The sequence below is a fragment of the Lissotriton helveticus genome, chromosome 1_1, assembly GCF_964261635.1.
Source record: "Lissotriton helveticus chromosome 1_1, aLisHel1.1, whole genome shotgun sequence".
Taxonomy (NCBI): Eukaryota; Metazoa; Chordata; class Amphibia; order Caudata; family Salamandridae; genus Lissotriton; species Lissotriton helveticus.
Genome location: NC_136057.1, coordinates 106,432,068 through 106,455,845, shown reverse-complemented (window position 1 = coordinate 106,455,845; position 23,778 = coordinate 106,432,068). Strand labels below are relative to the sequence as shown.

Here is a 23,778-nt window from a genome sequence, read left to right as displayed (position 1 = left end):
AAGAACACCATCCGGGTCTCAACCAGCTCAGACGTCAACCTCGCACGCGCCGAGCACCTTCACTTCCAGATCCACACCGACCCCAAGACCACACTCAGAGGCACCCTCCTCTACCGGCCTCCAGGACCCCGTGCACAATTCAGTGACGACATCACTGACTTTATCACCCCACACGCCCTCCCCTCCGAGGAATACATTCTATTGGGAGACCTCAACTTTCACCTGGAAAAGAGCAACAACAGCAACGCCACCACCCTTCTGGACAATCTCGCCAACCTCGGACTTAAACAACTCGTCACTACCCCCACCCACATTGCAGGTCACACACTCGACCCTATCTTCACCTCCAGCAAACATGTCTCCTTCAGTCACACCACAGCTCTCCATTGGACGGACCACAGCTGCGTTCACTTTATCTACAATAAGACCACAACCCACAACCATCCTCAACCTACTCTGCGAAGAAACTGGAACAAAATCACCATCGACCAGATCTCCTCATCGCTTCTTCAAAACCCCCCTGCCCACCCCTCAAACCCCGACCAAGCAGCCATTAACCTCACCCAATGGCTATCCAACAGCGCCGACATCCTAGCACCGTTGAAAAAACGTCAAATCAAACTAGGCAGCAAAAACGCCTCCTGGTTCAACGATGATCTTAAGAAATCTAAGAAACTCTGTCGCTCCCTCGAGAAGGCCTGGAAAAAAGAACCAAACACCAGCACCAGGGACGCCTTCAAAAACGCCACTCGCATACATCACCAACTAATCCGGTCTGCCAAGAAAGCCGCATTCAAAGACCGACTAGATAACAACGCCCACAACAGCAAGGAATTATTCAACATCGTCAAAGAATTTACCAACCCCTCAGCCAACTCCAACGATATCACCCCCTCTCAAACCCTCTGCGACTCCCTAGCTTCATTCTTCCACAACAAAATCGCAGACATCCACTACAGCTTCGACAACCGACCCGGATACCAACCCACCCAACCTTCTGCAGAACCTTCACCCCCCTTGAACATCCTTAATGACTGGAACCCAATCTCCACTGAGGACACCATCCGCCTGATGAACTCCATCCACTCAGGATCCCCCACAGACCCATGCCCTCACCACATCTTCAACAAAGCAGACTCCATCATAGCACCACACCTCCGAGACGTCATCAACTGCTCCCTCAACTCCGCCACCTTCCCGGAAAGTTGGAAACACGCAGAGCTCCGCGCCCTTCTGAAAAAACCCACAGCTGACCCCACCGAACTCAAAAACTACCGCCCCATCTCGCTCCTTCCATTCCCGGCCAAAGTCATTGAGAAAGCTGTCAACAACCAGCTCGCTGCCTTCCTCGAAACCAACAAATCCCTTGACTCCTCACAGTCCGGCTTCCGAGCCAAACACAGCACTGAGACCGCCCTCATCGCAGCAACAGACGACATTCGAACCCTACTGGACAATGGAGACACAGTCGCCCTCATTCTCCTCGACCTCTCCGCAGCCTTCGACACAGTCTGTCATAGCACCCTATTACAGCGCCTCAGAAACATCGGAATCCAAGGAAAAGCACTGGAATGGATCACCTCGTTCCTCACCGGAAGAACCCAGAGAGTCCGTCTCCCACCATTCAAGTCAGAGGCCACTAAAGTCATCTGCGGCGTACCACAAGGATCTTCACTCAGCCCCACCCTCTTCGACGTATACATGAGCCCCCTCGCGGTCATCGCACGCCAACACAACCTCAACATCATCTCCTACGCTGATGACACTCAACTGATCCTATCACTCACCAGAGACCCTAACACTGCCAAAACCAACCTACATGAAGGAATGAAAGAAGTAGCCGAGTGGATGAAGCACAGCCGTCTGAAACTGAACTCAGACAAAACAGAAGTCCTTATCTTAGGTACCTCCCCCTCCGCCTGGGATGACTCTTGGTGGCCAGAGGCCCTTGGAAAAGCACCCATCCCGACGGACCACGCACGGAACCTGGGCGTCATCCTGGACTCCACACTCTCTATGAACAGACAAGTCAACGCCGTTTCATCATCTTGCTTCAACATTCTTCGCATGCTCAAAAAAACATTTCGCTGGATCCCCACCGAAACTAGAAAAACGGTCACCCACGCACTGGTCACGAGCCGCCTGGACTACGGAAACACCCTATACGCCGGTACCACCGCAAAACTCCAGAAAAAACTCCAACGCATCCAGAACGCTTCAGCCAGACTCATACTAGACATCCCGCGTAAAGACCACATCTCTGGTCACCTGAAAAACCTTCACTGGCTCCCCGTCAATAAGAGGATTACTTTCCGCCTCCTAACCCACGCACACAAAGCACTTTACGAACTCGGACCAGATTGCCTCAACACACGACTTTCCTTCTACACCCCCTCCCGCCAGCTAAGATCCTCCAACCAAGCCCTTGCCACTGTTCCTCGCATCAACAAAACCACCATGGGAGGTAGATCCTTCTCCTACCTGGCAGCTAAAACCTGGAACTCACTCCCCATTCACCTTCGCCTCACTCAGAACCACCTAGCATTCAGAAAGCAACTTAAAACTTGGATATTCGACAAGTAATTCCCCACCCTTCTTCAAGCGCCTTGAGACCCTCTGGGTATGTAGCGCGCTATATAAATCATTTGACTTGACTTGACTACAAGGCACATCATGTATTAAACGAGGCTTTGGAACTTCCCAGATATTCATAGGCCTTCCAAACACTACTTCATAGGGTGTGAGGCCAGATCGGGAAGGTGGCACTGATCTAATAGACAGTAATGCCAAAGGCAAAGCGTCTGGCCATTTCAAAGACGTGGATGCCACAATCTTTGCTAGCTTCAGTTTCAGAGTTGCATTATACCTTTCCACTAGACCTGCTGACTGCTGGTGAAATACAGCGTGGAATCTTTGTTTAATTCCCAATCCTTTCAGGACATACTCCACTACTTTCCCAACAAAATGAGGACCATTATCATTCCACAGAAATTTACAAACACCATAGCGTGGGAAGTACTCTCTGAGTAACACCTTAGCTGTTGTCAATGCAGTATTATCCTTCGTGGGGTAGGCCTCAATCCACTTACTGAAGGCACTCACCACCACTAAGACATACTTCAAGTTGTTACAACGCTCAAGCTGGATGTAATCCATTTGTAATACTTCGAATGGTGCAGTAGGTGGAACAAACCCTCCTTTAGGAGTATAAGTCCCTTTTGCAGGATTGTGCTGTAAGCATATCAGACAGGTCTGAACCACTCTCTTAGCCGTGCTGGCAATCTCAGGATGCTCCCAAACTCGTGTAAGCAATTTAGTAATGGCAAGAGCTCCAACATGTGCCAGCCCATGTGTCATTTGAACCATTGCTTGCAAATAAGTGGCAGGCAATTTCCATCTCTCCATATCTTTGCTACGCCAACAACCCTCATCATCCAACACTCCCTCTGTCGCCCAGGTTGCAAGTTCAGCTTCAGATGCTGATTTTTGTATGTCTAATATTTCCTCTCTGGCGTCATGCCATCACTCAGCCTGTGATTTCACCACATACATAGGAGAGACATTCTGTAACATCGCAGTCTCTCTCGGTATGCGATCTGCAAAAGCGTTTCCTTGTCCTATTTTGTCTGCACTACATTTGATTATCGCTACTTTCTTTGGACATAATAGTGCATTCAGGAGGTCACGTACTAATTCTCCATGCATGATATGCACTCCATGTGAGGTCAGGAACCCTTGTTCTGTCCAAAGTAGGCCAAAATCGTGCACTACTCCAAAAGCGTAACGGCTATCAGTGTAGATATTCACGCATAATCCAGCACTTAACTCACATGCTTTCGTTAAGGCTATCAATTCAGCTGCTTGGGCCGATTTTTGCAGTATTCGTGCTGTTTCTACCACTGTCTTAAGTGTCGTGATCGCATAGGCTGCAGAAGTTGTACCATCTGGCAGCTTCAAACACGATCCATCAACCCACAGTTCCCCATCTACATCTGGAAGTGGCGTATCCTGTAAATCGATACGACCCTTTGTCTGTTCTTCGGTCAGAAAAACACAATCATGTTGTTCTTCCTTCTGGGTCCCAGCAACAGGATATGGCAATAAAGTAGCAGGGTTCAAAGTGGCGCACCTCTTCAGTGTAATATGTGGCGCCAACAGCGTTAACTCGTATCCTGTTAAACAAGCACTAGTTAGATGCTGTGTTTTCGTTTGGTTCAATAAAACATCTACAGCATGGGGAACTAACACCAACAATTTGTGTGACAAAACTATCCCCTTACTCTGTCGTATGGCCACAGCTGTTGCTGTGACTGCTCGAAAACATCCAGGCAATCCTCGAGCCACAGGGTCGAGTACTGCTGAGAAGTACGCACAAGGCCTCTGTTTATCTCCGTGTGTCTGCACTAAGACTGACAATGCGCACCCATCCTTCTCATGTACATATAGTGTAAAAATCTTTGTATAATCTGGTGTACCTAACACTGGTGCAGAACAAAGGGCTTGTCTCAATTGTTAAAGCATTCTGACATTCTTCTGTCCATTCAAGGGGAATTGGTGTAGTTTTGGACAACAAAGCTAGCAAGGGTTTTATAATGTGTGAAAATCCTAGTATCCACTGTATACAAAAGGACGTCAAACCTATGAAAGCACGAACATCTTTCTGAGTGCAAGGCACTGGTGTATCTAAGATTGCTTGAATTCGGTCTGATGTCAATGCACGTCCCTTCTTAGACAAAAGATGACCGAGGTAGGTCACCTTTGGTCTACAATATTGCAACTTTTTCCTCGAGACCTTGTGATTATTCTTGGCAAGAAAAGAAAGTAGGGAGAGAGTACTCTCTTCACATTGTTCCTGCGTGTCTGCTGCAAGTAAAATGTCGTCAACATATTGAATAAAAGCCACCCCAGACTGTAAATCAAAGGAATCAAGCTGCCTTTTTAAAGCCTGGCTATAAATGCTAGGGCTTTCTGTGTAGCCTTGAGGAACCCGACAAAATCTATATGATTTGTTATTTAATGTGAAGCCGAACAAATATCGGCTATCAGGATGAATGGGAATCGAGAAGAAAGCATTCTTCAAGTCAATAACAGTGAATGTAGTGGAGGTAGGTGGAATCAAAGTAAGTAAGGTGGTAATATCAGACACCACCGGGTACTGGGGTACAACTATCTTATTAACTTCCCTCAAATCAATAATAAAACGATAGATCTTAGTGTCTGTGGCTTTCTTAAGGACCGGAAGAATTGGGCTATTACACACATTATAGGGGACTTCCTCCACCACCCCTGCCTCAATCAAGTCATTCACAATATGTGTCAAAGCGATTTCACCTTCTCTGCATATCTTATACTGTGGTACGCGGGGCAAAGACACTCCCTCCTTTACAGTAATATGTACTGGAGGAATAATCATTTGACCCACATCAGTATCGGAAGTGGCCCATAAAGTGCTTGGAAGAGAAGCTAACGCATCGGCCTCCTGCATGAGGCACGATCTCTCAACCTCTGGGTAGTTTTCATTCAAAATAACCCGTACCCCTTCAGGGGCACAGCGTATAGTTGCTCGAAAATGTTTAAGCATATCAAGTCCCATAATATTATCTGGCGTATTTGGAGATAACAAAAACGGGCATGGGGTAGCAAATTTATCAATGTGAAATGTAAGGGGTTGAGACAATGGGCTAAAAGAAGGTGTTCCATCGAACCCTATTGATGTCATCGTTTCGCCAGACAGGGGAGCCCTTGGAACCAAGTGTTTGGACAGAGCGCTACGAGTAGCTCCTGTATCGACCAGAAACTGATCAGTAGAACCCAAAACATGTGCTGATATATATGGACCCCTTTGATCGACTGGTACTTCAACCGATTCCACACCCCATCCTACGCAATCCTATGCATAAGTATTATCCTGAGACTCAGTAAACTCTCCTTCAGCTATCTGATACTGATTCCGTCGATCAAAAGTATTATGGTCAACCTGACCACGACTCCTCGCTTCAAACCTACCACGATCATTCGCTCCACCTCTCGGTCCTGAATAACCGCTCCGTGACCTTCCACTTCCTCGACCACGCTGATTACGCTGTTCTCGAAGCACCGGACAATCTGAAGCCCAATGTCCGAACTGTTTACAGTATGCACACTGATCCTCAGAAATGTCGGAACGGGTGGAAGACGTACCATACGATCCTCGTCTACCCCTATCATTCCCTCTCGGCTGCGTAGCATAAACCTGAGCCAACATCACCTTCGTCTTTAAATCCTTCGCTTTCTTATCACTACTTTCTTTAGCCTCCAATTCCTGTCGTTCATAATACTGAGCCATAGTCAATAAAGAAGCAGGGGTTGCCGTGGTCCATGAACTTTCACTAGTCTTTAATCGTCGTGCAATCTCCGGTAGGAGATTAGCCACATACTTATCAACGAACAAATGCCTGCCCGTGTCCTCTGTTAATAATTGCCCACTGTAATCATGAAACGCTTCCTCCAAACGGGAAAAGAAGTCAGAGACCGATTCATCCGGCTTCTGTTTACAAGAAGCCAACATTGTCCAATCAATTTTCTTAGGGGGAACAAGCGTTTTTAATTTATTCAAAGAAGCCGCCGGGAGATCTAAAATCACTTGACACGGCTTACATGCGGGTTCCCTATTCAAATCAGCTTGAGCTAAGTCCTTCCAGTCCGCACCTAAAATCGCTCGATCATCAAACTTACGAATAGCTCTCCACATATCAGGGGGCAATATTAACCCAAAGAAAAGATCAATATCGACTAATGTCATGACACACGAAGAAATAGCACCTTCCACTCCTTCATAGAAAGCTGCTGCATTTTTGCGAGGGTCGGGCAAAGCATTCTTAAGTGTCATAACATCTGTTCTATTCCAAGGCGTATAAACCCAATTATATTTAAAATAACCCTTCACATCTTTAGACATCTTATCATCGTCTGTGCCTTGCCCTTTAGGAGGGACATACAAAGGCGTGGCTTCTCGCATAGGCATAACATGAACCACAGCGCTCTTATCTGTTCCAAAGATAGGACACTCTTTCGATACTTCCGTCGATCCAGACGCAGGCGAACCCGATGCCTTTTTCGCCGCTCGTAGTCGTGACGCTTCATCCCGCAGCTTAACCAAACGCTGGAAAAACTCATCCGCATCTGCAAGAACAAAAGTACCTTTACGTAAATTATCAGGACCCACTGATATATCCTTAGGTTCCAACTCAGATGAATACTTTCTAAATCGTTCAACAACTTCATCTCCAAAATGATCCAGAAAATACAATCGTTCTCGATCGGACCACTTACACATAAGACCATCAATCTCTGAAACAGTTATAGAATTTATATTAAGTTTACGAGCAAACCCGCGCAATTCCGAGGCTCGATCAGCACTTAGCCTGGTGCGCTGATCTCCATGACTATCCTCGTCGGAGTCCTCATCTGGGGCCGTAGGCAGAACATACGGAGGCGGGCAACGATCTAGTAATGAGAAATCATCTGATTCATTAGTAAGGACAGGATAAAGAGGACGTCGAATAGGAAACTGACCATTAACTTGTAAATTACGTTCTCGAATCTCTCTCTCTTTCTGTTCCTGCAATTCTTTTTCCTGCAACTGTAAAGCTTTATCACGAGCAGCCTTTCGCTGCTCTTTATCCGCCAAGGCTTGTTCACGCTTCATTCGTTCACGCACCGCTTTCTCCCACATAAGCACACAATCAAACATATCCTGTCTAGACCTGCGCTGAAACAGACACTGCTCCACATATTGAACCTTTCGCAGATCAAACGACCCATGTAGAGGCCATTGCAATTCACGATCAGTTTTTGTATATTTATGCCATAATGTACTATACATAATGGGAGGAAGGCCAAATTTTACATACATTTCACGATTAGGTGTCCCCTCGGGGGGAGCCGGCTGAGATTCATTTAATCGATAATTGGTACCATTTCCAAAACAGCACATTCCTCGAAGTGTGCTGAAAACAGGCATGTCAAAATATCACGAAAACGCGATATTACATAAAATGGCACTTAAATATGTCTTACACACGGTGTGCCGTTCAAACAAATACAAAGTCAGAGAAATATCCCTACATGCCTGTCTATGTGAGGTGCACTCCACATATAACTCAAATCATAGGTCCAAATGTTAGCTAACTCAAACAAATCAAAAAGCCACAGTAAGTGTCAGTAGACTACCTTACCAATCACAAGCTTACCAAATATTCTCAAACGTCCAGGTTCCAACTGCCAAGTTCCTTAATCGAATCAGCCAAACGGGCACTGCACGACGACCCAATTGATCAGGATCTCAGTCGAGGACCGGCGCCACCTGGAAGGTCGGGTCAGAAGGAAAGGAAGAAACACCGTGGGTGCCAAGAGTCGGGTCACTCAGTGGCAGCGTACGCGTCCATGGCGAGTTTGCAATCCTTCGTCGCGACCTCTCCTTCGGGCATCCGAGTCGCCGATGAGTCCCTTCGTGGTCGCCAATTTGTGGTATTGGGTTTCGTCAGATCTACATACTCTGCAAAAACTCTCGAACACCATAGAATAGAAGTTGGCACGGAAACTGGAAATGCAAAAGACAAGTTTATTAAGACCCCATGGGGTGGTGGTACCTTCCTACAGCACCCTTCGGCAATGCAAGAAGTATCACACCGAACATCGGTGCGCGACGTCTTTTATACAAGTTTAACAGTAATAAAAAGATAGGCGGTATACTCTTTTCACAGTTTAGGTACATATAAGGGCATTTTTGGAACACAGCCAACATGTGGGAGGAGTTTAGTACCACTGGTCAGTTGCAGAGAACATTCCTGAGAAGTGACCACTCATTAACCCGAATGTTCGAGTACGCATGCATGAGCTTGACCAGTGCTAAAAATAGCCTGTTGCCGGGCAAGGTAAACGGTCATTGGTACAAAGAAGGACAAAAGGGCATGCTGACAAAATGGAAGCCAGGAAATACAAAATGGCCTCCGCACGTTTGGTCAAGTTAACAATGAAATTTCGTGTAGCTGAGCTAAATGCTAACGCAGTTGCTGCCAAATTACGACAGATGTGCATCGTTACTTGCTCTATAAATTTAATAGTAACATGCAATTATTTAGCATATTTTATGGTTCATTTCTAGATTTTTATTATTTTTATTTAATATCAATTAAATGACATTTTGCATAACAGACTGATGACAGCAAGAAAACACAAACACATTGAGCTCATTCCAGACATATACAGAAGGGGGGTTATACACTTATACACTCAGAACACATAAGACAGCGCGCTTAAGGCTAGCAAATATTTCACAAATAGCGCAATCGCTATTTATTCACAGACGTTCCACTAATGGGAAAGCCACAAACCACATAGACATTTAAACACACGATTAACCCACAGATCAACACTTAGGACAGAAACAAAGGACAGCCTACAGACTGTACTTAAACCAAACCATTTGTAAATAATAGTTGTAAGTCATATTTACAAGAAGAGCTTCTCAATAGTATTCCAAAAGACTGCAAAAAAACAGCTCAACAGACTTTTTTATTTCCAAGAAGCCAAAATACACTCAATTCACCAGCTTTGTCTGGCAGAACACCAAAAAATCGCTCTGCATATCTCCATTTATAAACGTGCGCAGAAAACGATCCTTGTTTATATTATGTCCATATTTGAATTCCATGGGGATACAGAATCACCAAAGAAGAAATATGTTTTTATACCTAAACCTATTTAGGTATTCCCCCATGGAGCCTGCTAATTCACTTCACATCTCACTATGGTACCTCCAAAAAGCAACACAATCTTCGAAAGTGTGCTTGAAACAGGCATGCCAAAAATAGTGCAAAATATGCAGTATTATAATCAAAGTAGGGCTTAAGGTACTCTTCGTACGTTGCGCCGTTCAATTCAAATTCAAATAGAGAAAAATCTCCTCATTACCTGCCTATATAAATTGCAATTTATATATATACATACATACTAATCAAAAGTTGGCTAACGCAAATCTAAGCCACAGTAAGTGTTACTAAACTACCTTACCAATCCAAGGCATCAAAACCAACAGCAAGTGCCGCAGAACGACTCTTACCAAACAAATGGTTGTCCAAATTCTAACTGCCAAGTTCTGAAATACCTAACAGTTGTTTTTAGAGTACTCACGCCAAAAAGGTTCTCAGTCAGGAGTGGTAAAGCATCATGTGGAGAATCAAAATCAGAAACATCAGAAATATACTGGGCTGCAGAGACAGAGTATCCCCAGAATCACCGTGCATAGAGTACCTCCTTAGTAGAATCCTGTCCTGTCCTCCTCACTAGATTTCTGTCTCCTGACAAGATCACTCCCTTAGATAACCACTACTCTGATGAGTAACCCTGGGCTTAAAACTATGCTACGCTGACGGAGCATGCAAAGTTTGTACTAATTCGCACTTTGCAAATTGCACGTAGTACAGTACCAAAACTGTGCTTAATCATATGGCGTAGCATTCAAATCAACAATATTCTCAGATGCTTTGATAAAGCAATTTTACATGCTTAGCAGCATATAACAAATTCACAAAAATGAACTTTTACGATGAAAACATTAGGTAATGAGAGAGCTGGTGATTTTGGGGTCCCCCTAACCTAGGGGGAGTACCAAGCAGATGCCTTGAACACAAAGAGCATAAACAAAAAGCACATTTTGTTGAACTTCAGTGGTGATCCTATCATTTTAGGACCACCCCAAGCACAGTTATTGGCAAAAAACAATCCCAACCAAAGGCCCTGCAAAGCATTATGGGACGAGATTAGCAGTGGGCAGTGAATATTATAGTATCAAATATCAAAATAATTCTACAAAGAGCTGCAGTTCACCTAGTTGTTACTAGATGTCCCTCACTAGTCAAATGCAAAGCATTGAAATTATTCTTACATCAAGCTGCAGTTCCACTGGTCGTCCCTAGATGTCCCTCACGAGTCAAATACAAAACCATTGAAAACCTTTCATCAAGCATTTGCATTTGACTCGTGAGGGACATCTCGTAACCACCAGTTGAACTACAGCTCTTTGTAGAATTATTTTGATATTGTATACTATATAATATTCACTGCCCACTGCTATCTCATCCCATAATGCTTTGCAGGGCCTTTAAATGTTTTTTTGCCAATAACTGAGTTTGGGTTTGTCCTAGAGGATGGGACCACAACTAAATCGTTCAATAAGATGTGCTTTTTTGTTTTCAAGGCATCTGTTTGGTACTCTCCCTAGGTTAGGGAGGATCCCAAAATCATCACATCTCCCACTGCTTGTTAACTTTTCAGTTTCACCATTGTGAAAGTACTATATGCACTTTAGCATATAAAGATAGAAATTGTTATTTTATCATATCTGGTCATGTACAGGAAGCTTTTTGCAATTATTTTGCAATTTTTGCACAGTACTGACAAGTACACAGTATCATCAGCTACGCTACGCAGACTAACTACGTGTACTATGCAAAGTTTAAAGTATACTACGTGAAGCTACGTGTAGTGCTGCTACGCAAACTACGCCCAGGCTTACTGATGAGGTCCACGTTGGAGCGCCATTTGGAGAAAATAGAAACCTTCTCAGGGGTCTCACTGATACTTGGTCCTTTTAAACCAACAAAGAAGAAATTGGCACAGAAGCTGTAATATAAAAGTAACATCTTTATTAACCTCAAATGAGGGAGACTACGTCACACAGAAGCCTTAGCAAATGAATGAGGCAGTCGAAGGAGTACAGAAAACTGGGGCCTTATATATGCTTAGGGTTACATAGTCAGCATAAGACCAAGGGGAAGTCCTGGCTCATGTAAGCATGCAAAATGCCTAATATGGACATGCAAGATCTGCTTTCTCAACAAAATGGGAGGAGCTAATAGTGGCTGTTTTAGCAAACACATCCTGACATTTACAGACTAGAAACAGTTGCAAGGACAGCTACAAGCTCACCTGAGCATGTGTGAAGGTGGAAGATGCTATATATAGTTCGTTTCTAGGCAGATTACAAGAGCAGTCAACACTGAGGGAGGACAGAACACATGGCGAGCACGTGGCAGCACATGGCAAACAAGATGGCTGCCAGAAATACAAATTGGCTTTCACAAAACAGATAAGATAACTTCTAAATACAGGATGGCTTCTGCTAATGCTAACCCATTCGCTGTCAATTTACAACACTTTCATCAAAAATTCTCCCAGCTGATACCCAGTATGGGAAACCTCCAGCAATCGATAATAATCTTAACAACAAACAGCAGTAGGATCTAAATGTATACTTATACTGAAAATAACGCCACTGCTCCCACTTTCAGCAAGAAAAGCAATAGCGGTGGCTGTAGTTATATCTAGATCACATTATGCCAACCGAGTATGTGTAAGAATACCCAATATTACCATTCATAGATTACGAGTAATTCACAACGATGCAGCATGTTTACTATAGCATCTTCTGAGGTGGACACACGTCACACCTATATTAAAATAACAAATCCGCTCTAAGACCCTCTGCCTCACCTCTAAAGGGTTGAGAGGTCTGGTCCCTCACTTCATTGTAAACTAAGTGGAAATGCATACACCCTACAAAACTTACAATCTCACTTGAATTTACTTCCTATTGCAAAATGATAGAAGATCAGATCAGGTGGACGTAGCTTTGTGGTACAAGCTCCTTCCATTCGGATCTCTCTCCCGGCGAAATCCATTTTGAATATAACGCCAAGTGTTGTCCCAGAAATCTAACAGACCACAAGCCTATTCATACTACATTCTGCCCTAGTCTGATTTGTCGTCTTCTCTTTTATGTATTTCTGAATCAGTTCCAAGATCCCCAGGTTGAACATACTCCCTTTATATACAATGACATAAGAAGCATTTTGTAAATCCTTTAGAGGTTTGGTATGTTGGCGCGTGCTTCAGTCACTGAACCGAATATTGCAAAAGAGAGCTGTACAGTACAAGTGAGAATGATATCGCAGTCTTGTCTGCCAGGGTATTATAAACCTTCAATTGCTGCAACTCTCTTTTTTAGGTAGCACAGTGTGTAATTTGGACAGAGCAAGGAACAGACTTGGGGCCTGATTTAGATCTTGGCGGTATTCCCTCCGTCACTCCATGGCAGCAGCTTCAAGTACTCCGTTGAGTTGCCGGTATCCCGCCTGCTGTATTTAGGTGTGTGCTGGCTGAAACATTATCCACACCGACAGACTGTTTTCCATTGCATAAGCGGCACACCACCCCGACTCGGCAGTCTCCTCTGCTGGGTAATGTTAGAAATGGGATCCCCGGCTGGCCAAGGCTCGCACCAAAACCAGTCAGAGACCACCACTCTAAGTCAGGGCAAGGGAGTTACACGCCAAGATAACCCCTGCTCACCCCCTTGGTAACGTGACACGAGCAGTAAGGCTAAACTCGGAGGCAATGTGAGTTAAGCGTTTGTGCGCGCACCCCCAGCAACAACACCCAAGGCCCACCACAAAGGAAACTCCACACAAGGTTATATATAAAAATAGCCTTTGTATTACACCAAAACACATTAGATAAAAACACACACTTTACAAGGTGCCAACAGGCACGGGCAGGATTTACAGGGGATATGTACAGGACAGGGCCATATGGACCACTGTCAGGAATATGCACTTTTAGTCTTAGAATACTTGTTAGAAATAGCACTTGGTACATAGAATAATTATCACTTTAGTACAAAATAGAAAATAGGGCACACAACCAGTAACTACTGGTAACAGGTAAGTACCACCTACGCAACCCTAACCACCTTAGGAGAATATTACGCAGGGAACCAGGACCTCACTAGCAACACCTGTACTAGTAAGAACAACCACCTAAGTATCACTATACTTTTAGGGGTATAGGCATGAACACATTACACATGATGCATCACGACATTCAGAGGTGTAGGGAAGAAAACACATGATGCATAAACATACATTCAGCGGTGTAGGGAAAAGCACATGACGCATAAAAGCACATTCAGAGGTGCAGCAAAGAACAATTGCGCAGAAATCACATAAGGTATAAACTCATAAACTGTCCCAGGCCACTTGGCCTCTCTGGGGCTGGGACGCCCTGTGTCTCATATGTCAGGGCAGGCTGCAGGCAGCCAAAGAAGAAATGCTCCAGGCCTAAACGTAGCAGCTGCCCACTAAGTGCTGGGCAGCTGTAGAACCAATGGGGCCTAAAATAGACAACTGTGCCCTGAGATCGAAGGAGTCCCTTCCGGGGGACTCAAAATACTTATGATGCCCAGGAGCCTCTCGGGCTCTGAATAAACAATTGTGGTGCCCTGGAGCCTCTCAGGGCTCTGAATCAATCATGCCCCCAAGGCCTCGTGGGCTCGGAACAAGTGTTGGGCCTCCGGGGGACTCGAAATATGCCAATGCCGCCACTGACGGAGCCACGGGGCTCTGAACACAAAATGCCCCTTGAGCATCTTGTGGGCTCTGAAGAAGAATGCCCCAGGTCGTTGGAGTCCCTCGTGGAGGACTCGGGATAGACAATGCGACCCCGGGCAGGTGGTGAGTAAAAAGGGGGGGAGCGGCCTGCTGTCTCCCGGGGCCGCTCTCTCTAAATAAGAAAAATGCCCCCTGAGCCTTGTAGGCTCTAAAACAAATACGCCCCACGCGTTGGAGTCCCTCCTCGGGGGACTTGAAACACCAAAATTCCCCCGAGCCTCGCAGGCTCTTCACCAGCACCGGCAAAGGGCAGGCGGGGGGCAATGTGCCCGACACCCTCCTCTTCCAGAATGACCCCACTCACCGGCGGCTTTCTCTCAGTGCTGGTGCTCCTCTGTGCAGCGGCCGGACTCTGCTTGGTGCGACGGGCGGGGCTCTCTCACTTGCGAGAGCCTTGCGGGGGACCAGACAGCCTCTGTAGGCTTCTTCTGTGGGCAGCGTGGGGCTCCTCTTCGATAACGAAGCACTGCCGGTACCTTCAGCCGCTTCTCCTTTCCTCGTGCTGCGGCGGCGAGGGCGGGACTTCCGGGGCAGGCTGGGGCACTTCCGGGTCACGCTAGGCAGTGGCCCGGCAACGCTTTCGGCACTCCTGGGCTGCGGCGGTGATTCTCCCGGGTCAACGAGGGGTAGGCTCCCTCTTTTAAATCAATAATAAAAGCGAGGTGGGCACTCGCTTAGGCGGCACAAAACGGCACCAGGTCCCTGGCGGGGTGGGCACCCGCTAGGGATTTTACAAATCGGCAAAATAAGCGGGGTGGGCTCCTGCGCCGCAGCTTTGCAAAAAGGGGGGATTCCCACGCCGGTGAATCCCTCGAGGAAGGCAGGATCACAGCTTTGGGCGCTAGGGGGCAAATCCAGTGCTCCCAGGCACTGTAGGACGTCAGCAAAGTACAAGTAAAGCGCTTCTCATGCGCTAGGGCCCCCAAAGTCCTGCACAAAGTCCTTCAGGAGGTGGGGGGGCAAGGCTGGGCCCAGAGCCAGCTCACAGGGTCCTCCTAGGCAGGGAGGCAATCCCCAGTGGCGGTCCTCCTGGCGCCCAGCAGCAGCAGCCCCCCTCAGGAAAAGGATCCAGATAGAGAACATTTTGTAACGGGACACAGCCCATTTTTATTCAGTAAAAACCTTTGTCTGGGTGCAGGGTGGGGGAGAAACCAGTCGCAGCTGGTTTTGGAGCAATTTGTTTTCATCAGCCACCCTTTCCATTCACTAGGCAGGCTAGGGTCATTAGACGCACCACAGGGGGCGGAGCCAGCATTGTGTGGGGAAAGCCCATCCCTACCCCAGGTATACTCCTCCCTCACATCACTCATGCTAATCTCAACACTCACCACCGGGGCAGACCCATCATGACTCATGGAGCCAGGCTCACCAGCCAGCTCCAGCCAATCACAAGCCAGATACAAATTAAACAAACATGCCAACTTCTAGAAGTGGCACTTCCACACTAGACACATTCATGCCGCACACATCATCGCGCAGCATTCAATCACACGAGTACGCACATACCAGACTCGAGCCTGCACACCCCACGCATCAGGAACTACCAGGGACACATACATTCCCCATGCATTCCTATGGGAGGGCAGGCCTATCTCACCACACGCACTCAGAGTACGCACGCACTTTCCACTGGGACACAGTGAAAGTGCGCAGAAACCAAAAATCACCATCCCCAGGTCACATATAAAAAGCAAAAAGTTCAGGGGTGAACCTGCCAGAAGGGCCAAGTCCAACAGGTAACATAACTCCGCCTCAATCAGGCCAGCCGTATTCTGCCAAGCCTATTTAGATATCCCTGTTGTGCTGCAGTTTGCTGACAGAGTGAGTCCCTGGTGGAGTGGAGACTGGTAAGTACTACTTATTAATGTGTCCATACACATATGTTGTATGTGCTTCTAAATACATATGTACGTAGTGTCATGCCCCTTTTTGTTACATATTGCATGCCACACAAACAATCCCACACTATTGAATGCACACCCACAGGCACTACAGCCACAATATATTTTTCAAGTGTCAATACAGATGTGCTCATTTGACCTTGTTCAATTGTGAAATGAGCACTACTGCATTACACAGGAGAAAAACATTGAATGTAAGAGCAATCCAAAAATACATAAGGCTACAGCAATTGTCAACACATGATTCATAGTAAGACAAATGTAAAAGTAGCTTACCTCTGATCCCGGCATCAACGGAGTCATTTAGCATCGTGGTGCTGTTGAAGCAGCAAAGGTGGTACCTGGATGAAGGGATTAAAGACAGAAACAGTAGTGGAAAACACAAAAAAGTTAAGTTTTTATTCCTCATTTGCTTTGATGGAATCAAATTAGGTTAGGAGGGATTCCAGCCATTGTTGGCTCGACGGAAAGCTATGGCGTGATTAGCTCGCCGATCATCTTGGCTGGAGTGCCTCCAACAGCCGCTTCTGCCTCTTACGCCGTCAATTCAGTTGACAATTCTTGGCGGAGTCGGTAGAACTCTGGCGTTCTTTTGTCTATGGACCCACCAACATCTAAATAGAGTGGATGGACCGCCAAGAAGGCATACAGTTAATCAAGTCGAAAAAGTGATGGCTAAACCATACTGCCAAGATCGAAATCAAGCATATTGTCCGGGAAACACGTTTCAAATCAGTTTTTTTCATAATATAGACTAGGTTACAGGCATTGTGAAATTATAATGATTCAATATTTTTGGGGTTTTAGAAATGAGCGATGTTCTCTGATCACATCGGGCTTGGTGAGACAGGAAGGAGTATTTTGACCTAGTTGTCCTGTGATAACGTGTTGTCTTTTCTCTTTTCCTTCTCTCTGCAGACACTTGAGACTTGAAAATCAGAGTACCCGAATGGGGAGAAGACGGGCTCCAGGAAAGAAAGTGACAGCGCAGTGTTTACGTGAATCCGTAAGAGCCACAGTCCCATCTTTACTTCTCCATAACGTCTCCACTTCAGGAACCCAAAATGATGCTCAGAGGGAACAGGACCAGGACCAGGAACCACTTTTAGAGAACCTGCCTCACATTATCCTTTTATCCATGCTGGAGGAGTTGGAAGCCAAACTGGATAACTTGCGGAATACTGTAGAGGACGTACCTTCCAGAGTCGCTGGGCTGATTAAGAAAATCTGGATAGAAAAGGATCAAGGTTACCTAGATAATGGTGCAGTGTCTTTGGAGATGGTCTGTCCGGCGAGCATTAGAGATTGTACTGTTAGCCGGTCTCCTGCAACACCTCAACTGGACAGGCCAGTGGAACCGAGCTTGTGTCTTCAGCCGGTGTTCTCTGATGGGCATGCACCAAAGCAGGAGTGTGCGCTCTCTTCTCCGACCGATGTTCAAGGGCGTCCAGAGGAGCCAAACCTTTGTCTACAGCCAGTTTTTCCAAATCGACGTGACCCATGGGAGGACCAGTGCTTGCGACCTGGGTTTCCACATCTACACGAGTGGAAGCGAGACCAGTGCTTGCAACCTGGTTTTCCAGATGTACACAAGTCGAAGCAGGACCAGCGCATGCAGCCTGGTTTTCCAGATGCACACGAGTTGAAGCGAGACCAGCGCATGCAGCCTGGGTTTCCAGATGTACACGAGTCACAGCAGGAAGAGTGCATGCAGCCTGGGTTTCCAGATGTACACGAGTCGCAGCGAGACCAGTGCATTCAACCTGTGTTTCAGGATGGAAATGGACTACAGCAGGATTGTACTCTATCCAGATGCCCTCAGACAGATCCTCCAGGCAGATCACTGGAGGCAAAGCTGTGTCTTCCCTCAGAATTTGTTGTTGGCCAGGCACCAGAGCAAGACCAGAGCGTACAGTCAGCATTCGCAGAAGAGAGGGAACCTGATGAGCCCCTGAAGCAAGAACCATCCTCATTGTCTACTAATAGCTGGGAACAACATCAGAAACTCTGCACACACCCACTATTTTCTGAAGGACACGAACCACAGCAAAACCACTGTATACAACCCATGCTGCCAGATGGGAAGGCACCAGACGAACACTTAGAGTCTGGTCTGTTGTCTTTTGGTGGCTTGGGGTCACAACAAACTCAACATCTGCAGCAACACTTATGCTTGAAGCAGGAACTTCCTTATGCGCAGGATCCAAACGCGAACTACAAGCTGGAATCTATGCATCCTGAAGCACAGAAACCGAATCAGAAAGACAAGCTAGAACAGACCTATGCAGATGCACCGGGTTCAGATCAGAACAACACGGTGGAACCACTGCACCCAGAGGAGCAGGATTCAAATCTGAACTACAAGCTAGAACCAGCCTGTACTGATGCACAGGGCTCAGATCAGAGCTACACACTCGAACCATTGTACCCTGAATCCCAGGATCAACATCAGAACTGCAAGCCAGAACTGCTCTGCCCTGAAGAGTGGGGTCAGCCTGTGCCTCCATCATGCATACAACTGGATACAAATACTGCAGATGAAGATGCCCCCTCAGACTCAATAGAGACAGGACCAACACAGTCACATTTATTGCCGTCCAAAACCACCCCAGGTATGTGTTTCGCTATACATGGACACGCTGAGTGCACTAACACATGTAACCTCTTTAGAATGCATATGTGCAGATTTTAGAAAGTCTCTGAGGGGATTAATATGGTTTGGGTGGAACCCCCTGAGCGATACTGACCTCCAGAGTACGAGTACACAGGGTGCAGATGTGTCCCTGCATTCTCCGCCTCTGTTTCCACACAGGACTGCATTCTTCCTGTGCAGAAACAGGCCTGGTAATGGGACTCTGCATGAGACAAGTGGGCCAGTAGCTCTCGTCCTTCCTTGTCCGTACCTAGTCCAGGCCGAGGAACTGGAAATAGCGCTATTCTTGGGAGGAATTACTGGCTGGAATCAAACTTAATAGTCAGATGCAAGCGATGTGGTGTTCATTGAGAATAGCAGACATGCACAGTCTAGAGAGGGACTGTTTCCTGTTGCACAGTTACATTGGGTAAGACGTAGTCGTCTCCTCTCCAGTTCCTGATGTAAAAGTCCTAGTATATAATCAGCCTCAACAGCAGGGATGACCAGTCATGTTCTTGCCACTGCAGGGTTCTCCAAGAGTGAACACGACCTCGTTGTGAAAGACGGATACACTACGTGATTCGTTGTATGTGACTTGTGAGTTCACTCACCCGACTTCTAGCTCAGTCCCAAGTGTGCTGTGAATGGATTTAACGGAAGATAAAAGTAGCGAAGATCTCCCTACAGCAGCATCCTGCTTTAGCAAACTCTTTATCTATGTAAAATGGCATTGCATCATCACACGTAACATGCTGAGTTAGGGTTTGTACACCCGTAGTGCGAGTTACGGATTTTGGTTCTAACTATAACTTGCATATTGCAGTGGTTTGAACAGTTTTAAATGTTATAAATGCACTTTACCCTTGTTTTTTAAGCAAATGTTGTTGTTGGTTTTTTTGTAAGATCCATTAAGGTGTTATAACAAAACCAACTATAATTTCACTTTAACCTTATTCAGTGAAAATATATTAGGGATAAAGTACCTTCGGCCACACATTATAAGGATATTGCATGACAGAGAGGAGTTCCATAACTATATAGAGGAACGAGGCCAAAGGCAGAGTTACTTTATAAGGTTATGGGACTCCGAGGTGACTTGCAGTAATCTTATAATGTGCGCCAGGTGGTACTTTATCTCATATAATACATGTTTACACCATCACCTTTCCCACAAACCACTTAAAACCTTGTTGCGTAGCTCTTTCATATGAAAAAGCAAACATGTTTTGTGAGAAGTTGGCCTGATAGGTGATGTTTCCAATTCTGGAACCACCTATTATCAGACCAAACAATCCCTTATGGTGTCAGGTTGTAAGTCAACCTTGTTAGATAAGCTATCCTAGGGGTAGCATGGACTAAGCAGCCTAAAGGCTTAACTTAAGAGGTCGTGTTAAGCGAGCTGTTTTACCACATACAATCCTGTAATATCAAATGAAAGGACACCACACAAGTATATATTATAAAAATATATGTATTTATTACTAAAAACAATCCCCAGTATTCTTTATGAATAAAGGGGCACAAGCGTTAAATCAAAAGCACAGTTTAAACATACAAAGTTGCACAATTATGGATGAGGGCGGGGGGCCACTCAAACCATGTACTAAACAAGTGGTATAAGAGATACCAATCGAACAGTGGTTAGGCCTAGGGCCTAGGGAATCGCTGGGAGCAGTCGGGACAAGCAATGCTGAAGTCGGGAGAGGCCCACGAGATTCGGGAGCAGTGCGGAAAGCGCACGCATGCACCAATGTTAACCAATGGTGCGTAAAAGTTGTAAAGTTAAAGTTTAAGGACACTTCCGCTGAACCTAGAGGAACAAAACTTAAGACACAGACCCTAGAGATGTGTACCAGTGTGGGAACACCGGCGGAGCAAAGTTACCTCACCCACAGGAAGCGGGTGCACAGGGTCGAAGTTGAGTCGGGTTTCGTCACGCAGGCTCTTGGTGCTTGAAGCTGAAAGGGCTGCAGGCGGGGTGAAAGAGAAGTGTCCGGTGGAGTCCAAGGGTGGACTCGAGTCGAAAAGTACCTGAAAGCTGAGGGGACAGAGTCTGGGTCACTCAGCAGTGACCAGGGTGGAACCAGGACGGAACCAGGCAATGTCGGGCGCAATCAGGTGGTCGTCGAGGAGCTTCTCTCCGCTGTCACGTGGGCTCTGGGGCATCTGCGACGTCCAGGAGCGGGTCACGATCTGTCCCACGAGGGCTCTCACCGTCGACGCAGTCGGCTTCAAGTTTGGAGCAAACAACACTTGGCAAGAGCAATCCACGCGGAACCGGGAGATTGCTTCTCACTCGAACCAGGAGGGTCAGAGTGGGGGCTCCTTTTCAGGGGAGCTGGTGCAGATCTGGAGCAACCAAATTCGCAGGTCGAATTTCAAAGTTCGTCAGCACAGGGGCCACTAGCCGGCTGGCAAGTGACCGGGCCAACGCGTTGAGCCAAAAGAAGCAGAAGGGCCCAACGCAGCACTCGTCGAGTGTGGAGGGCTGAACTTCGGTGCAAGTGTGGCTCAGGGTTGGGGCTTCTCAAACCCCGGTGTACAGCTTCGAGGGTCACTCGTGGGCTGCACGGTCAGCATCTCGTGGTCAATTCAAGATGGCGTGCCCCACGCTTCCGGTCGCCTCCACGGGTCTCAGCTCTGCAGGGACTGTGGATCGGGCTGTTGGATGGCAGGCAAGCTTGATCTCGTCGATCTCTGTCGCTCGAGTTCCGGCGGGAACTGCAACAAAGTAGACGTCGATGGCTGGATGGTGCCTGTTTGCACAGGGTGGTCACTCCTTGACCACAAGGGAGATTCTTCAGTCTTCTACGTTGAGTAGGATGTCGAAGGGTCCAGAGTTTCGTTTCTTATGTTTCATCAGGAAATCTAAAGTGCATTGGCACTGCTCCCAGTCTTATACTAATTTTGGGGGCGGGATTACCTGCTAGGTCCCCTCCTATGGGTGGGACCCAGGAAGTGGGTGGATACACCCCCTTCCTTTGATCCAGGCCGCCCTGGCACGAGGGCTGGAGTGCCCCAGAACCGGTTTGGCCGGATTATGCAAGGGGCAGCCTTGTGCGCCCCAAGCAGTGTCTGGTTTCTTTCAAACCTCCCTGCTACAATCCACTATCTCCTGTCTGGAGGGTGGTAACACCCCCCTGCGACAGGAAACCCTTTGTCCAGGCCCCATTTGGCTGAGTTTCGGTCAGCTTCAGGGGGTCAGACTCTTGTCTGTGGCAGAGGCATCCATTTTGTGGATCTAAGGTCCTTTTAGAAATTAACCGCATTTAAGTAAAGTAACATGTCTTACCCCTCTAGAGGGGTGGAATGCTATCCCCGTCGCCAGAACTGGCGAGGGGATAGTATTCCAAATCGTATGACACCTTACACGACATGTTTTGATAAAGCCAAACCAGAGTTGCTATATAACCGCGAGGATTATAAGGCACTTAAGAGTATAAGGTATGGCATTATCCTGAAACAGCTTAGGGAGTTGTTCCCGACAGCTGCAGACAGGCTCAGCTCATGCTAGAGCTCCATCTCACATTAAACCACGCACTCTGCCTCCAGGATTGATGAGGCCTTCCATAGGAGTGGCTCACAGGTTTATATGTGTCCAGATATAGGTTTAGATATAGGTATACTATATCTAAGTAAGGGGTGATTACACCACGTTACCCCAGCTGAGTGATCAGCCAGTTGTGTCAATTTAAGAACCAGCCAGGGGTGGCAAAAGATATGCTGCAGCCCGTGGTAGGCCTTGGTGGCCCCTATGCCCTGGGCACCTATAGTGCATTATACAGGGGCTGACAAGGAGTCCATTTCCAATTGTGGTATGTGCCTATAGCACATGTATCAGTAATTTAGTGAGAGAACAGCAGGCTGGGGGTCTGATCAGCAGGTCCACAGCCTCAGTAGTCGAAAACCAGTGAAGCAAAAAGCAAAAATTTGGGGTGACCATAGGATAGCAGACCCTACTCTCCTACACAACCCCCCCCCCCCAAACGCAGGGACATTAAACTAACCTTGACCAGATAAGTCTTCATGTTCTAAGTGGAAGTACCTGGAGAGACCATCTGCATTACCATGGTCAGTCCCTGGGCGGTGCTCCACTGTAAAGTCCATCCCCTGTAGGGAAATGGACCACCTGAGCAGTTTGGAGTTTTCACCCTTCATCTGATTGAGCCACAAGAGGGGCTTATGGTCGGTCTGAACTAGGAAGTGAGTTCCAAACAAGTAGGACCTCAGCTTCTTCAGGGCCCAAACCACAGCAAAGGCCTCCTTCTCAATGGCTGACCAACGTTTCTCTCTGGGGGTCAGCCTTCTGCTAATAAAAGCAATGGGCTGGTCTTGACTATCTTGATTAAGTTGTGAGAGCACAGCTCCCACCCCCAACTCAGAAGCATCTGTCTGTACAATGAACTCTTTGGAGTAGTCAGGACTCTTCAGGATAGGTGCAGAGCACATGGCCTTCTTCAGGTCTTCAAATGCCTTTTGACAGCTAACTGTCCACTGAACCTTTTTTGGCATCTTCTTGGATGTCAAGTCATTTAATGGTGTCACTATAGACCCATAGTTTTTCACAAACTTTCTGTAATACCCAGTCAGGCCCAAGAAGGCTATGACTTGTGTCTGGGTAACTGGAGGAGCCCAGTCCTGTATGGTCTGGATTTTGCTCTCCAGTGGCTGAACCTGACCTCCACCTACCAGGTGGCCCAGGTATACAACCTAACTCTGCCCTATCTGGCACTTAGTAGCCTTGATAGTTAGG

The 23,778-nt window shown here is 46.8% G+C and overlaps 1 protein-coding gene across 1 annotated transcript in view; it reads left to right on the top strand.

Moving 5' to 3' along the window:
• Positions 1 to 23,778, top strand: part of LOC144760298 (uncharacterized) — a 109,136-nt gene that overhangs the window by 39,728 nt on the left and 45,630 nt on the right. Inside the window, exon 2 of the mRNA XM_078646525.1 lies at positions 17,309 to 19,002. Coding sequence (XP_078502651.1) covers positions 17,340 to 19,002 — 1,663 coding nt within the window. The 5' untranslated portion in view covers positions 17,309 to 17,339. The remainder of the gene's footprint in view (positions 1 to 17,308; positions 19,003 to 23,778) is intronic.